Here is a 15,748-nt window from a genome sequence, read left to right on the forward strand (position 1 = left end):
ACAATTATTCTCTATGACTTTTTCAACATTCTTAGTGTTATTTCTCCTCCCTCCCTTCCATTTCCCACTTAAAATCTTCTCACTTGATTTTTCATATATCCCCCTTTATAGTGCCTCTGTCCTGTTTTTATTGAAATATATATATATATGTCTTTTTGAAACAGGGTCTCTCTGTAGCCCCAGCTGTCCTGGAACTCACTACGTAGACCAGGCTGGCTCTGAACTCACAGAGATCTGCCTGCCTCTGCCTCCCGAGTGCTGGGATTAAAGGTGTGCGCCACCACACCCAGCCTGAAATATAGTTTTAATTCATTGAAAATTTCATATACCATTTTTTTATCATATTCATATCTACATTTTACTTTAACTCCTCCTTGAGCAACTGTCACTTTTCTACCTTTCCTGTGTGGCCTCTTATTCGTTTTCTTTTAGTAATCCATAAACTTCCATTTTCCTGCCAATATACTCTTGTTTGTGGTCGACTTACCAGGAACCACACCCTTAAAGAAAACTGATTCTCCCCTGTAGCCATTGAGCATCTTTTACATCTAATTTAGGATTGGGGGTCATTTAGATAGCTACCGACCAACTATTTTATTTTTTATTTTTTGTTTATTGCCTGCATGTATGTAATTGCACCAGTGTCATACAATGCCCGTGGAGGTCAAAAGAAGGTATAGGATACCCTGGAACTGGAATTATGCACAGTTGTTAGCCACCATGTGGGTGCTGAGAATTGAACCTGGGTTCTCTGCAAAAGCAGTCAATGTTCTTAACCACTGGGCCATCGCTCTAGCCCTGAGAATTATCATTTTTTTGTATTGATGATTTCAAAAACCAAGATTTTAATCTAATTGATTGTGGATTTTCTAATTTCTATTCCAAATATATTTTTTGCATCATTGCAGTCTGCTCTTACCCTCTTTTATTATAGCAAATTTTAATAATTGTTTTGTTAATCATAATTATTAATGTCTTTGTTAGATAGTTTGTAAATTAATCTTTATTTCTCTGCGTTTATAATGGAGAAAATATGGTGTATACATGTTTGGCTTCTACCTACAGTTAAGAATCCATTGTAAGTGGTTGGAGAGATGGCTCAGCAGTTAAGAGCACTGGCTGCTCTTGCAGATGACCTGTGATCTATTCCCTCCACCCACATGGTGGCTAACAACCATCTGTACTCCAGTTCCTCTTCTGATCTCTGTGGGCACTGCATGACATGGGTTCGCTTACATATGTACAGGCAATACATTCATACGCATTAAAAAAATTCACTGTGAATCTTGCAATTTGTTCTCTGTAGATTGGGGAATGAGATAGTCTTTTATTTTTGTAGTTTTGTTTGATTGTTTGCTTCTGTGTTTGTTTTTAAGTCAAGGACTTCATTATGTGCCAGATGGTGGTATGAAAATTGCTATGTAGCACTGACTTTGAATTCATAGGCTTCAGTCTCAGCTTCCTGAGTGCTGTGGTTTCAGGCATGCAGGATCACATTGAGTGAAATGATTAGTCTTCATGTGATGGAGAGACGCCTAAGGCATTATTAGTAAAACGCACCCTGGTTCTGTCTTTAAGGGTACTTCCATAGATGATGAGGCATAATAGGCATTGGCATAGACTACTAGGGAATAGTGAAACTCTAAATATTTGTGCCTAATTGTAGGAAATAAGTCCCTGGGGGTGTATCTGTGAAGGGTATATCTTGACCCTGGACATTTTCCATTATTTTTTTCTATTTTCTGTCAGCCATGATGTGAGCAGCCTCTGCCACACATTCTTGCTGCCATGATACTTGGCTTCATCTTTTTGGCTGAGAGCAACACATCTATTTTACCATGAACTAAGACCTCTGAAACTCAGCCAAAATCAATCCTTACTCCATTAGACTTTTTCTATCAGATATTTATCTTAGAAAGAAAAAGTCGGACTAACCTGAAAGTATTATTGCAGCCTCACCCGAAATGCAGAAGTTCTTTGAGGACTGGAGGAACAGGCTGAAAGCAGAGAAGAGATCAAAGCCTCAATCCAGACAATAAACAGATGGTCAGCCTCACCCCATGCCACGGATAAAAGAAAACTGAGGAAAGGAAGCTTGCCATATGATACGAGACAGTTCTTTCCATGCAGACACTTGGGCCCAGCAGCCAGAATTTCAAAACTTTTTTTTTTTTTTTTTCAATTTCTGACCCCTTGGTGTAGACAGCTTCAAGGAAAGTGACTAGGAAGAATTTGGCCTTGATTTTAAACAAAAAAATATACTTAGGGTGTGTGTGTGTGTGTGTGTGTGTGTGTGTGTGTGTGTTATAAAAAATTTACATGTTCATTTAAAATTCTACAACTATTAGATAGAAAAAGGATGAAAATAAAATGAACTTTACACTTAATCTTCCCTTGAAGATAGCTGCTATCAGTACATGAATTTTGATGTAATCCTCCATCTTTATTTATATCATAACCAGCATGCCACACTGCATTTGTTCTTTATTCAATTTTACCTTAAAAATCTTTAAAATCTGTGCATGTCTACACATTGTTGAACTGTTTTCTCTAGTCTCTTATGCAGTAACAATGGGACACTGTTCCAGTAGTGATTTCCAGCCAGGCTCCTACTGGTAACCATTTCGTTTTTGTTTTTTTTTTTTTCATAATAATTATGCACCATATCTTCCTGTGGCTATATTTTGATCGCATCTATGTTAACTTCTTCTGTGTATATTTAGAAAATGGTAATTTTTGATAAAATAAATATAAAATAATACATTTTCTGTAACATGTTGTTAAATTCTCCTCAAGAGTGATTGTAGGAAATCCACTCAAAAACCACAAGCCTGCTCTATGAGGGGCTTATATGTATTCTTTGTCCAATTTAACATGCCTTCGTGCTTTTGTTCCAAAGAGCGCTAATTGGATTTATACATTGCTGTTTCAAAATTAAATTAGCTTAAGGAATGCAAAAATTACCCAAGAATATGTGTATCTGTATATGTGGGTGTGTGTTTGTGTATGTCTGTGTGTGTATGTGTGTGGGTGTATACATCTGTGTGTGTATGTGGGTGTGTATGTGTGTGTATGTGTGTGTGCATGTAGGTGTCTGGGAATGTGCATATGTATATTTGTGTATGTGTGTGTATGTGTGTATGTGTATGTATGTGTATTTGTGTGGGGTATGTGTGGGGGGGTGTATGTGTGTATGTGGGTGTGTGCGTCTGTATGTGTTTATGTGTGTATGTGTGTATATGTGTGTAAGTGTGTGTATGTATGTGTATGTATGTGTGTATGTGGGTGTGGGTGTGTATGTGTGTGGGGTGTGGGTGTGTATGTGTGCATTTTATGTGTGTATTGTGTGTTTATGTATGTGGATGTTTGCATGTGTTTGTATGTGGGTGTGTATATGTGTGTATTTATGTGTATGTGTATTATGTGTGTATGTGGGTATGTGAGTGTGTTTATGTGTGTATGTATGGGTGTGTGTATGGTGTATCTATGTGTGTGTATTTGTGTGTGGGATGTGTGTATGTGTATGTGGGTGTGTGTATGTGTATGTATATGTGTGTATGTGTATATGTGTGTGTTTTTGGGTGTGTGGTTATGTGTGTATGTGCATGTATGGGTGTGTGTGTGTGTCTATGGGTGTGTGTATGTATGTGTGTGGGGGTGGGTGTGTATGTGTTTGGGATGTGTATGTGTATGTATGTGTGTGTATGTATGTGTATGCAGGTGTGTGTATGTGTATTTATATGTGTGTATGTATGTATGTGTGTATGTGTGTGTGTTTGTGGGTGTGTGGTTATGTGTGTATGTGTGTATATGTGTGTTTCTATGGGTGTGTGTATGTGGGTGTATGTATGTGTGTGTATGCAGGTGTGTGTATATGCAGGTGTGTATTTGTCTAGGGGGGTGTATGTGTGTTTGTATGTATGTATGTGTGTGTATGTGTATGTGTGTGAGGATGTATGTGTGGGGGGTATATGTGTGTGCATGTGTGTACATGTGTGTGTGCATGTGTGTGCATGTATGTGTGTATGCTCAGGCATATACACATACAAATACTTTTTATAAGATGCTTATACAAATGCTTTTTATAAGATCACTAGTAAAATTCTTGCCTTTGGATAATGGTCTCTTTTGGTTCCTTATCTATATCTTGGTGGCTGGAAATTTATTTTAGTTTTATTATTGTTTTAAACTTTGTATTTCAGAATGTACCCTCAAAGCTGTTTCTCTCACAGTTAGAACTTTATTCCAGATTCACATGTACCCATTAGTATCTCACATGCATGTGCAAGAGAAAGTGATGTTCAGGAGAGCTTATCTATCTCGCATTAAGTTGTATAAATTTTGCATGTGCTATTTTATTCCAGGTGAAGGTGTCATTCAGGAAACCAATGTTATTTTGGAGAAACCATTTGGGATTATTAAATACAGTAAATGTGGGTGAATACATACATTTCGTAACTTCTCTTTTCCAGGGGAAACCTAATTTCAGCCCCTTCAGACTACTAAGAAAAGGCTAGTCTGAGTACATCATAAAATCTAGAAATTTATTTCTCAATTCAGTGAAATGGAAAGTCCAAGATAAAGGCAATTGGCAGGTTCTGTCTGGGAGGGTCATTCCTTCTTTGTTCTTGGACGCTAAAATAATGGCCACTAATCACATTCTTCAGGACTGCACCCTCACATCCAAGTCACATCTCAAAACCTCTCTTCCTAAAAATGTCGTCTTGGGGAATGGCAGTTCATATTTAGGACATATTTTTCCCAAATAGGCACTGACTTATAAACGGAATCATGACCACATTTAAAACAGTCAAGAAAATGTTTCCCTTTGCCACAACAATGGCATTGCTTTGTGCAGAAGTTATGATTTTATCTGTATTATATTACCAAAGGAAAATCTTGCATTCCAAGCTCTTTGTATGAATATTTCAAGCCAGGTCAATGAAAGAAGCTAGTTGAACAGCTCTAAAATTTAACAAAGGCAGCCTTTGCTGATTTTTCATTTTGTTTCACTCTCTCATTGAAAACGGTCCCTTACAGGATTTTCTGAAGTGAGGTTGAAGTTCAGAATAATACCAAGCGATTTAGAAAACTGGTCTACACCAGTCTCTGGTTGAAAATTTAGGATCCCCTGTATTTAAGCTGTAGATAATGAGATTTAAGAAATACAGAGGAGAAATATAAACTTCCTCAAATAGCACTAGTAATGAAAATTCTATTTATGGGCTAAAAGTATTGAATTGAAACATAGTTCCTACTAGTGTGTGGAAAGCTTTAATTTAACTTGCAATTCAAGTTGAACTAGGCCAGATGGTTAACGAATGCATGCTCTGTCTTTGGATAAAATTAATAGCATGCTCCCTCCATAAAAGCATGAGAGAATGGAATAAAAAGTCTCTATTTGTAGAAATGCTTATTTAAGAAGCATAAAGCGAGAGTGAAGGGAAAGAAGAAAGTTTGCCTTTATATTCTAGTAGTGTTTTGGAACTATGAGAACTTATATTATAGGTGAACTTTTTGGAAAATAGGAATATGGTAAGAAAGGGCTTTGGCAATGTTCACCGTGAAGTACAAAGTACAGAAATCCCTCATCTATGTTGTAAGCAAACATTGAAAAACAGAATAACTTCCTGTTGGTTTTCTTTATTATTAAGATTTGTGCTGGGCATGGTGGTGCACACCTTTAATCCCAGGACTCGGGAGGCAGAGGCAGGTGGATCTCTGTGAGTTCAAGGCCAACCTGGACTACATAGTGAGTTCCAGGACAACTGGGGCTACAGGGAGACCCTGTCTTAAAAAGACCAAAAAAAGAAAAAAAAAAGGATTTACGACATAGATTGAACAGAAAATAAAAAAGAAAAGAAAAACTGGGGTAATTTGAGCTGAAGAAGAAATGTTTTCAGAAATGACATATCTTCCTAGTTAGAATGATAAGGGCGTGACTAGTTTGATTCCTTACAATTTTAATCTAGCATCAATCTTCATTAGGAAGACCGCTAAAGATTCCCTGTAGCTCTATAGTATTCTAAGTGATATTAATATGCTCTTTGCATTTTTATGGGCAGTGAAATGTCTCAGCAGGTAGAGGCACCTGCTGTAAAGCCTGATGACCTGAGTTTGATACTTGATACTCACATGATGGGGGGAACAGGCAAGTTTTCCTTTCTCCTCCACTTGCATATTTTTGTATGCACCCAAGCACATAATATGTGCACACACAAGTGCATACAATAAATAAGTAAATCGTAATAAAAATCTAAATAAATGCCTTATTGGTTGAAACAAGATAAACTGTCATCAAATATGGTAGTGCCAAAATCAATATAATCAAATAAGGTAGAATGCAAAGGAATGGTGAAGTCCCAGAGGGGGAAGTCACCTAGTGCTTATAATTGAAAGGGTGGCAACTCATAGGATTAGAAGGTGGATCACAATTAATTAGCCTCCTCCAGAACTCAAAGTCAAGGAAATTGGCAGGTAATAATTTACTAGAAATTATCTGTCTAAACGTGAGTATCATTCTGAACAGGAAATTAGCATTGTTAGAAGCTCCCCACTGAGGATTTAACTCAGATGACATATGGAAACCATCTGTCAGAATTCCTGGTATGTAGTAATTACTCAATTAATGATTGTTATTAATATTACTTTTAATGCCCACTTTTTTAAGCTCATGCTTTATTTCTTTTTTTATTCTTTTTTAAGGAATAGTGTCTAATTTTGTTCTACCTACTACAAAGATCCCTTGATATTTAGAAATATTTAAAATAAACTCCTTCAAAGCAAAGTATACCATATCTTGTTTGAGAGAACCCTGTCTTTGCCAGCAGGTCTTGTACATGGCCGCTAATATCATGGTGATGGTTTATTCATAAAGTAGTGAGAGACAGTAAATGTACTTTGAAGGATATATGTGGGCGATTATGCAACTATTTCATTCACAGTGTGGAAGTCTGAATTTATTTAATGGATGATTTATAAATTAGTTTGTACTGAGTGCCAGTCACATGGAGCCTTAAACAAAAAGAAGAAAAAGACATATACACACATATATATGGCATGTACATGCATGCCTAATATGAAGGTTCTTTTTCACATGACGAAATCGACATTCAATTATTCAATTTTGTCGTTCATGTTCGAACACATTGTTTAAAATATTCTAGACAGTGTGTTAAACACATGACACAAATTGTCTCTTTTAATCTTCATGATAAGATTATGTATTACATATGGTTGTTAATTGCCACTGTGTTAACTAATGATTCACAGAAAAACTCACGTTTATCAGTGTGACACAAAATATAGTTAAATGCAGAAATCATGGTCCACTCTGTATCCCATAAACAGTTTGTAACCTTATTATAAACATTCTCATGTAATCAGAATGGTGTGTTTTAGAAAAAAATAATAAATTATATGAAAACTTTAAAGCTCACTACTAACACACTTTCAATTTCCATGATTCCAGTTATTCTTACCTACTGTTCACAGGAGATGTCATACAACGCGAGAGAAGATGTAAAATCTAGACTATTTCGTTTAGTCTCTTCAAAGAAATTATAGGATGAAATGTAAATTTCATTGGAAGTATATAAATATGTAATTGGTGTTTTGTACTTATTCTTTCTGATTTTATAACTTGCACTACCAGTGATAACTAAGAGGGCCATAATATCTGAAAAGGATTTGAACATTTAATTAGTAACTGTGACATCTTCTGGCTATTGCTCCCATTAATGTGTTATAAATTTGAATGACTATTTTTGGATGATTTGCTTGCTCTGAGGATTCTAAGTATCTAGAACAGAAGATACACACAATGAAATCACTTTATTATATGATTCACTCACGCTGATAGAAACTAAACCTCTTATTTGAACTCAGATTTCAGAAGCTATTTTATCAGGTGCCTTTTTGGGAAGCAGCAGGAGAACAGCTCAATAGATCAAAGTCAAAGATCCGGAAATGCAGGAACATACTAATATGTTCAAAGAAAGTTTGGGTTTCCTGTTGTTTTGTGAGAGTTTAGATATCTGTGTGTGTTTGCTTGCCTATCTAGGTAAGTGTGGCTTTGACTTTTAAAGATGATTTGTATACTCTCAGTAAGCTGTAAACTAGGCACTTGAGATTTCATCTCCTAGAAGCTAAAGCTTGAAGTCCAAACTCTGGTGGAACGAGCAGCTCTTCAAGAGAACTTCTAAAAACAATGTCAGTGCCAATGTCAAACAATGTCAGTTCTTTCTGACTGGCATGCCTTAGTTGGCAAGCACAGCACACAAGCCTATGATGGCACTATCTGAATGATGCCAACTGTCTGAATGATACAGATATAGATGCTCAACTCACCTCAGACCAAATAAAAACTGGGGCAATATTAAAGGGTGGACATTGAACCTGGGCTCTCACATATGCTAGGAATGTTCTCTTCTACAGAGCATTATCCACGGACATTTCTTAACATGTTTAAAAACAGAGTTTCATTGAATTTTCAAGGCTGGCTTTCAACCCAATCTGTAGTCTAAGTAGGCCTTGAACTTGTCATCTTCCTGTCTCTTCTCAGTAGCTGGGATTCAGGCCTGTTCCAGAATGCCAAGCTAAGACTGAGTTACTTAAAGAAGATAAAAATGAAGGCAAAAGACAAGCATTTTCTGTGTATTTAGAATCCAGGTCTCTGATGATATAATCATCAAAATTAAAAGTTATTAATAAAAAACTACTCTCTTGAGTCTTTTATCTTCTCTGCAACTGTCTCATTAAATATTTATTGTCCCAAGTGCAAAGGGGATAAGAAACTTCTTGAGTCTTTATCCTTTTTAAGAGGACAATTTCCTAGCCCTCTTCACACTCATATTCCCTCGCATTTCTTGCCTTTTGCTGTTACTCTGATATAATTTTAGTCCAGTAGGACAATAAGATCTTAAAATACATTTCTCAATGCATGGTTTTTTACAAAGGTTCTTCTGCTCCCTTTTTACGTTATCGCTGTTTATATTTTTCAGACTTCTAGATCTATGTGAATCTAATGTCTATATTAGAAACACCATACTGAGAAGTATTTAAAGATTCCTTGCAGTTGGTATTTTAACTGAAGTAGCACATGATTAGAGTTTGAGGGAATTCTAATTATTTGCACTTCTATGATGTATACTCTAAAAGGATGATTCTTTGAAGATGACTATAATAAAACTCATTAAGAAAAATGCATTGAAAAAAAGAAGGAAGCCAGGCATTGTAGCATGCAGCTTTAGTCCCAGCACCAGGGAGGCAGAGGCAGGCAGATCTTTGTGAGTTTGAGGCCAGCCTGGTCTACATTTCTACATAGTGAGTTCGTGGCAGTTGGAGTGTCTGTACCAAACATACAGCCAGTTAGTAGTTCAGAGCTGCTTCCGGAATATTCGTTGGTTCTTTCAGCTGTCTGTGCAGCTAAAGTTGGCTAAAGCCATTTGAAGCAGCTGGCAAGAGAATGTTATGGGAATACAGGCTAGTGTTGGGGAAAATTTGAGGCTCTTTGGTGCATAAGTAGTTAGAATAAGAATTGAGCATTGACACCTGACAGGTTTTGCTACACTATTAGAATGTTAGATGTGTATAAAATGCCTCTTTTCTACCATCAAACGGGAAAACACTTGTCAAGTGAAAGTTCAATGTAATCATTGAATTCTTTGTCACTTGAAGAGTGGGAATGGTTGGAATTGGCTGAGTCTGCTTCTTTTGAGTCCACAGAATTGGGGCATATAAAATGGATATCCACTTTGTGAAACCATAAATACTTAGGTGGCAATGTGATGTTCTTTCAATAGGGGAGGGGGTAGCATTTCTTTGTAATTAAAATAGCTTGAAGAAATCCAGTGTCTTCCACAAGGCTGACAAATGGACTTGCAAAGTGACTTACTAACATCATCATCACTATAAATGTGAAATATTACTAGTATAGAAATATTTAAATCATCTGAAAAATCTATATGGAATACAGAATAGGTTGAAGTGGATAAGGAGAAAAGCCTGTAAAAATACACTAGAGTTGTGCTTTACAAATGATGATTTTGTTAGTGAACATTTTTCTCTTCTGGTTTTGCTTATAGATGTGTTTCCTCACGCAAGCGATGATGAAACCTCCTGCAGCAGGGATTTCCAAATTCATCCTGTATCATTTGACACTTAATTTCATACGTCATATATATTTTTGTATTTGAAAGATACCTGTACTAAACCAACAGCATTAAGAAATTCTTATAAATAGAAAATAAAATCTCTATTTATAAATATTTTCAAAGAGGACACAGATAAAAAAGAAATCTATTTTTACTTTATTGTTATTTTAATAGCATATAAATTACATTCTTATGGGGATAAGGAGCTTGGATTCTTAATTCACACATATCAGTTTTTATGAACTGATACTGTTGAAAATAAAGCCTACCTATGATGCATATTTTTAGTTGCTAATGCTAATTTAGCTGTAGAGGAATCTAGAATTTCTGCATTAGAACCTGTAAGTGTATGGAGAGTTTTTTAGTAATAAATGTTATATTTTCGGGAGGAATTTCTTTAACCAGCACTTTTATACTGCTGTAATATCTGTAATTTTTTTTTTTGTCTTTTTGAGACAGGGTCTCCCTGCAGCCCCAGCTGTCCTTGAACTCACTATGTAGACTAGGCTGGCCTCGAACTCACAAAGATCTGCCTCCCTCTGTCTCTGGAATTAAAAGTGTGCGCCACCATGCCTGGCTAATCCTTCTGTTTTACTTATTACGATTTGTAAATGTATTTGTTTTTACATCCTGAGGTTTGCTTCTGTTTTATTTATTTTTTATTATTTAGAGAATATTAGTTTCCTTAAACAAATTCAGGTAAATAAGAAGTTATATATTTACTAAAAAGGATTGCTCCTGTACAATGGCAAAAAATAAGCTTAATGTTCCTAGGCTAATAGAATTGCTAATTTATGGTGCTGGATGTAGGGGTTTTAAGCTTCATTGTGGCGCCTTACTATTTTTGTATTATGGTGGTCAGGTTGAACATAGCAAAGTACAGTGGTAATGATCTCCTCTTCATCCTGGATGAGGAAGCAGATGATTAAGTATTGATGTAGGCATCACGGAGAAACATTTATCTATTGCTTCTGTTTGAAATGATGCTGGGTTTTCATCTTTGTCAAAAACATGGTAGTAGTGATGGATATCTCCTCCCTTAGAGTTCTCACCATTCAAACATGATAGATTGATAAACTGCTAGTAAGCTTCAGTCTTGCTTACCTTCATTTGGTCATCTTTATATGAATCCAGTGTTTATAGAGTTTTGTTCTGGGAAATTGTTTTCCTGGTATTTTTGTTTCTTTGTTTAATAGTGGTTTTTAGCTGATGTTCATAAAAAGAGTGAATACTTAGAATGATGCCATAATGAAGGAGTGGTGTTTTTGTTTTTGTTTTTTGTGTAGCTGTATCATACCATTCTTTGGGCCCTCTGATGGAAGAACAGAATGAAGTTTCAAACCATCCCTTTTAAATAGTACCCTCTAGTATTGTAGACGTGCTTTATGATATGTAGTACTGACTGTGATTTATCATATGTAGTACTGACCATGCTTTATCAAAGCTGCTCTTAATGATTTGACTCAGACTGTTTTCTTTCAAAATGATGAATGAGAAACTAACTTTAAAAAATGGTCCTGGGTACCAAAACAGCAAGATAACTGTGCTGTTTTCTGGGATTTTGATTTTCACCTTACTTTTTTAAAGGAATGTACTTGATGTCTCTAAAATTTTATTCAAATGACTACAGAAACTGGAAGTGCTATTATTGCTGATAATGTATAACATACTGTCATTGTTGGTCTTTTTGTATAAGTACAAATATATCTATATCTATATCTATATCTATCTATATATATATATATATATATCTTTTTGGAAATTTTAGTGAGTTGTCAACTTCAGAAAAAAAGTATAACAGTTTATTGTGTTGAATTGACATTATTCAGAAATTAATAGCCACAATAGTCTAGAAGCATGGTATATTTTCCAGTTAATCTATAAGCAATATGAGGGCAGAGAAAGTCTCTTCTAGCATCAATATGTTCCCTAAACTTTGCACCACGACTTGTGCATGGTAGGCTATTAGGCAAGTTTTAAATAAATGGCTGAATGAGTGAATGGTGAATGATTGTATGTTCTGAAAACTAATCACACTATAATAGATTGAACTGTTTTTTTCTTGAGAATTACTTTCAAGGTTTCTCTTATATTATCCTGCTGTCATAACTACCTACTATCATCCAGTCCATTCTAATGAGGTATAACTGTTTAGTCCAGTCCCTGATATTAGTTGGAGGAGGTTGGATGGAAGCCCGTTGCCAGGGAAAGTCAAGTACAGCAAATCTCAAGCTATCCTTGAAATCCCAAACTTTCAACAAGAAGATGAAGGTTTTTATGAATGCACCGCAGGCAATCTTCGAGGAAGAAACCTTGCAAAGGGTCAGCTCATTTTCTATGGTGAGTGAACAGAATTTCAAATAGTATATGATATACTCCATAAAAAGGAGGAAAGTCACGAGTATGTTGTGGAAATGTGTAATGCGGGGAAATAGGAATGAGACATTTTCAGTTAGATATTTACTTCAAGGATTATCACATAGGGTATTTGTCTTAAAAAGTGGACTTAGAACTGGGAAATTTCTCAAGAGATAAAGTATTTGCTACAAAAGACTTAGGACCTAAGTGCAAAACCTAAGCATCCACATCAAAAGCTGAGTATGCCAACACATTCCTACAAAGCCCTTGCTGGGAAAATTAGTAAGATCTCTGAGGCTTGATGGCTAACCAGACTAGACAACTCTTGAGCTCAAATTTCCATAGGAGGTGCTGAGTTAAAAAGTAAGTAGAAAGCAATAGAAAAAGATAATCAAAATAAGCGTCTGGTTTCCACAAGTACATGAACACCTGCACTCATCTGTACACACTCACGAACACGTGCATATACGGCACACATACACATACATTTGTGTATGCAATGTTATTAATTTCAGCTTGATCTGTACATGTTATTGTTATTTGTGATAGCCTGAAAAATATAAGAAATTTTATTTTAACATTACTTAAGTTTATCGTACAAAGTAGTTATGACTAAAATATATTTTTCCATAAATATTCAGCAGCAGCCCATGGCAACCTTAATTATTATTCTGAGTAGAATTTAGTAACAAAGGGGGAAATGATATAAAAATATACTGAAAGTTTATTTTCAATATTTCCTTCCATTTTTAGTACTTGTCTGACCATATGAAGGTAAGAGAAGAATACTTTCATTACTTCATTATAAAACTTCGCCATGGCTACTAGAGTATCTTTTGAGCTAAAGATACTTCGTGAACTAATAAAAACATGTAATAAATCTAAATATTACCTCTCTGTCTTCTTCCTTGAAAATTTTTTTTTCTTTTTTCTTTTTTTTTCTGTCTTTTTTGAGACAGGGTCTCCCTGTAACCCCAGCTGTCCTGGAACTCACTATGTAGACCAGGCCAGCCTTGAATTCATAGAAATCCGACTGCTTCTGCCACCCGAGTGCTGGGATTAAAGGCGGGCACCACCACGCCCAGCGAAATTTCTTTTTTTTAATGCAGAATCTATAAAATACATAACAGAATTATCAAGATGTTTGGTGCTTTTAAGATACACTGAAGCTGGGTCTAGAGACATGACTCAACAGATTAAAAACACTGCTTTTTCAGAAGATCCAAATTCAGTTTCCAGCACCCACATGGCAGCAAATAATATCTAAAATAACTCCAGTTCCAAGGGCTCCTACGCCCTCTTATGAACTTGACAATGCTGACAGGTATACCTACAAACATATAGGTGAAACACTCATACACATAAAATATAAATAAAAATTTAATGAAATTTATTTTTTCTTAACTCTTACCAAAGAAGTTTTGTTATGCCGCAGATGGGGATTAGCCAATTATCCAATGTGCACAGAACAAGATGGTGCAGAGAACAAGAGGCTGCAGAGTGCTTATCCCTGAATAGGACACGTATTTCAAATCTCTGTCTCCCAAGGCTTAGGGATCATTGCAAAAGAGGAGACAGAAAGAATGTGGCGGGGGGAGGGGTGGTTGTTGGTGACCATAAGAAAACAGTCTTTAAGAGGGCTGGTCATTACTCATATGAACTCACAGCAAGGTCAATCTAGACAAAATTCCAGTGTAAAAATGATGACGTGGGTAAGAAATCTCAACTCAACCAAAGGAACTTTTGGCAAGCAATGGCTACTGGGAGTGGGAAAGACCAAGTCTTATAGGAATGGGACTCTTGGTGGGCTCAGTGGATGGACCCACACTGAAGGACATTTGGGGAAGCAAATCAGAGTCTGTAGACCATATTATATTAATAAAAGAGTTCATTAAATTGAGTGGGGAGCAGTGGGGGAGAGGTGCGTAGAGGGAAGCAGAGCTAAATACCATCAAAATTGTATTGTATGAAAACCACAATAAATCAATAAAAAAGAATTAAAAAAAAAAAAAAGACGACTTGCCACGACTTGCCATGAGCAGGACAAATTCTCACTGAGACCCCATCCTGTCAGACCTTTGCATGGGGCAAGCTTTTCGTTGCATTAAAGTATATTGGCCAAGAAGAAAGAAAGAAAGAAAGAAAGAAAGAAAGAAAGAAAGAAAGAAAGAAAGAAAGAAAGAAAGAAAGAAAGAAAGGAAAAGAAAGGAGAGAGAGAGAAGGGAAGGGAGGGAGGGAGAGAGGGAGGGAAAGAGGATTATACAATAATTTTGAGTGTATTTTTCACGGCACAAATATTTTTCTATATGTCATGTTTCTATCACTGATAACATTATTGGAGAAATATAATGGTTGGATGATTTGAATATAGTTATCTCATCAGTGTAATGACTGAGTATCCTGTGGGAAAAACAGATTGTGTCCCTGGATATATTATTTTACATATACTTTAGAATTTCCTAATTTAACTGATAAAATTATCATTTTATATATGAATTTTCTTCTGATTATTGTTCTACAATGTTATTGATGCTTGCCAAGAAAAAAATGATTTATTTTTTCAATAGTATCTACTTTTTAAAAGACAATTTTTGGAAGTTACTAACTTTGCCAAAGCATTAATAAGTAAACAATGGAGAGTTTTTCAATAATAATGATATTAAAGGCTTTGGCTATGCTTTAAGAAAATATATTTCTCAATTTTTGTTTAATAGACAAAGATCTATCCAAGATATGAGTTGCAATACAAGGTATTGCAGCCTATAACCTGGAAATCAACAATAAATACTGTCTTCTGTATGCGTACATCATGTGTTAGTTTATACAGAATTTTAGAGATGTCAAGTTCAAAATTTCTAGATTAATTTTAGGTATAGATCATTGTTAGGAATGCTATAGTTGGAAAATTAAAATTAATTATACGTCATCTCACAGATACTGATTGTCAAATTCTAGATTAAAACCTTGAGGGGTCTCCTACAACTGACCTTGAAGGGTCTCCTACAACTGGTCTCTTTCTAGACCCAGAGTCAAAACGCCAGGGTCATTCTGCCTCCATCTCACGGTGACCTATTCAGGCTTTCACTGAGTGCGAACAGTCCTTGTAGAAGAACAACATGTAGTAGGCTAATTAGGTAATCACTGCACATCTTAGTAGTATACTAATTAATTTAACATGTTACAAAATAAAGAGAATTCACCTCATGACAGAGTTGAATAGGACCTGAAAAAAAAAA

At 35.7% G+C, this 15,748-nt stretch overlaps 1 protein-coding gene across 1 annotated transcript in view; it reads left to right on the top strand.

Moving 5' to 3' along the window:
- The window catches only part of Cntn6 (contactin 6), a 384,479-nt gene that overhangs the window by 259,576 nt on the left and 109,155 nt on the right, over positions 1–15,748 (top strand). Inside the window, 1 exon segment of the mRNA XM_008822699.2 lies at positions 12,310–12,494. Coding sequence (XP_008820921.2) covers positions 12,310–12,494 — 185 coding nt within the window.

Source organism: Nannospalax galili, unplaced genomic scaffold, assembly GCF_000622305.1.
Source record: "Nannospalax galili isolate Female #2095 unplaced genomic scaffold, S.galili_v1.0 scaffold828, whole genome shotgun sequence".
Taxonomy (NCBI): domain Eukaryota; kingdom Metazoa; phylum Chordata; class Mammalia; order Rodentia; family Spalacidae; genus Nannospalax; species Nannospalax galili.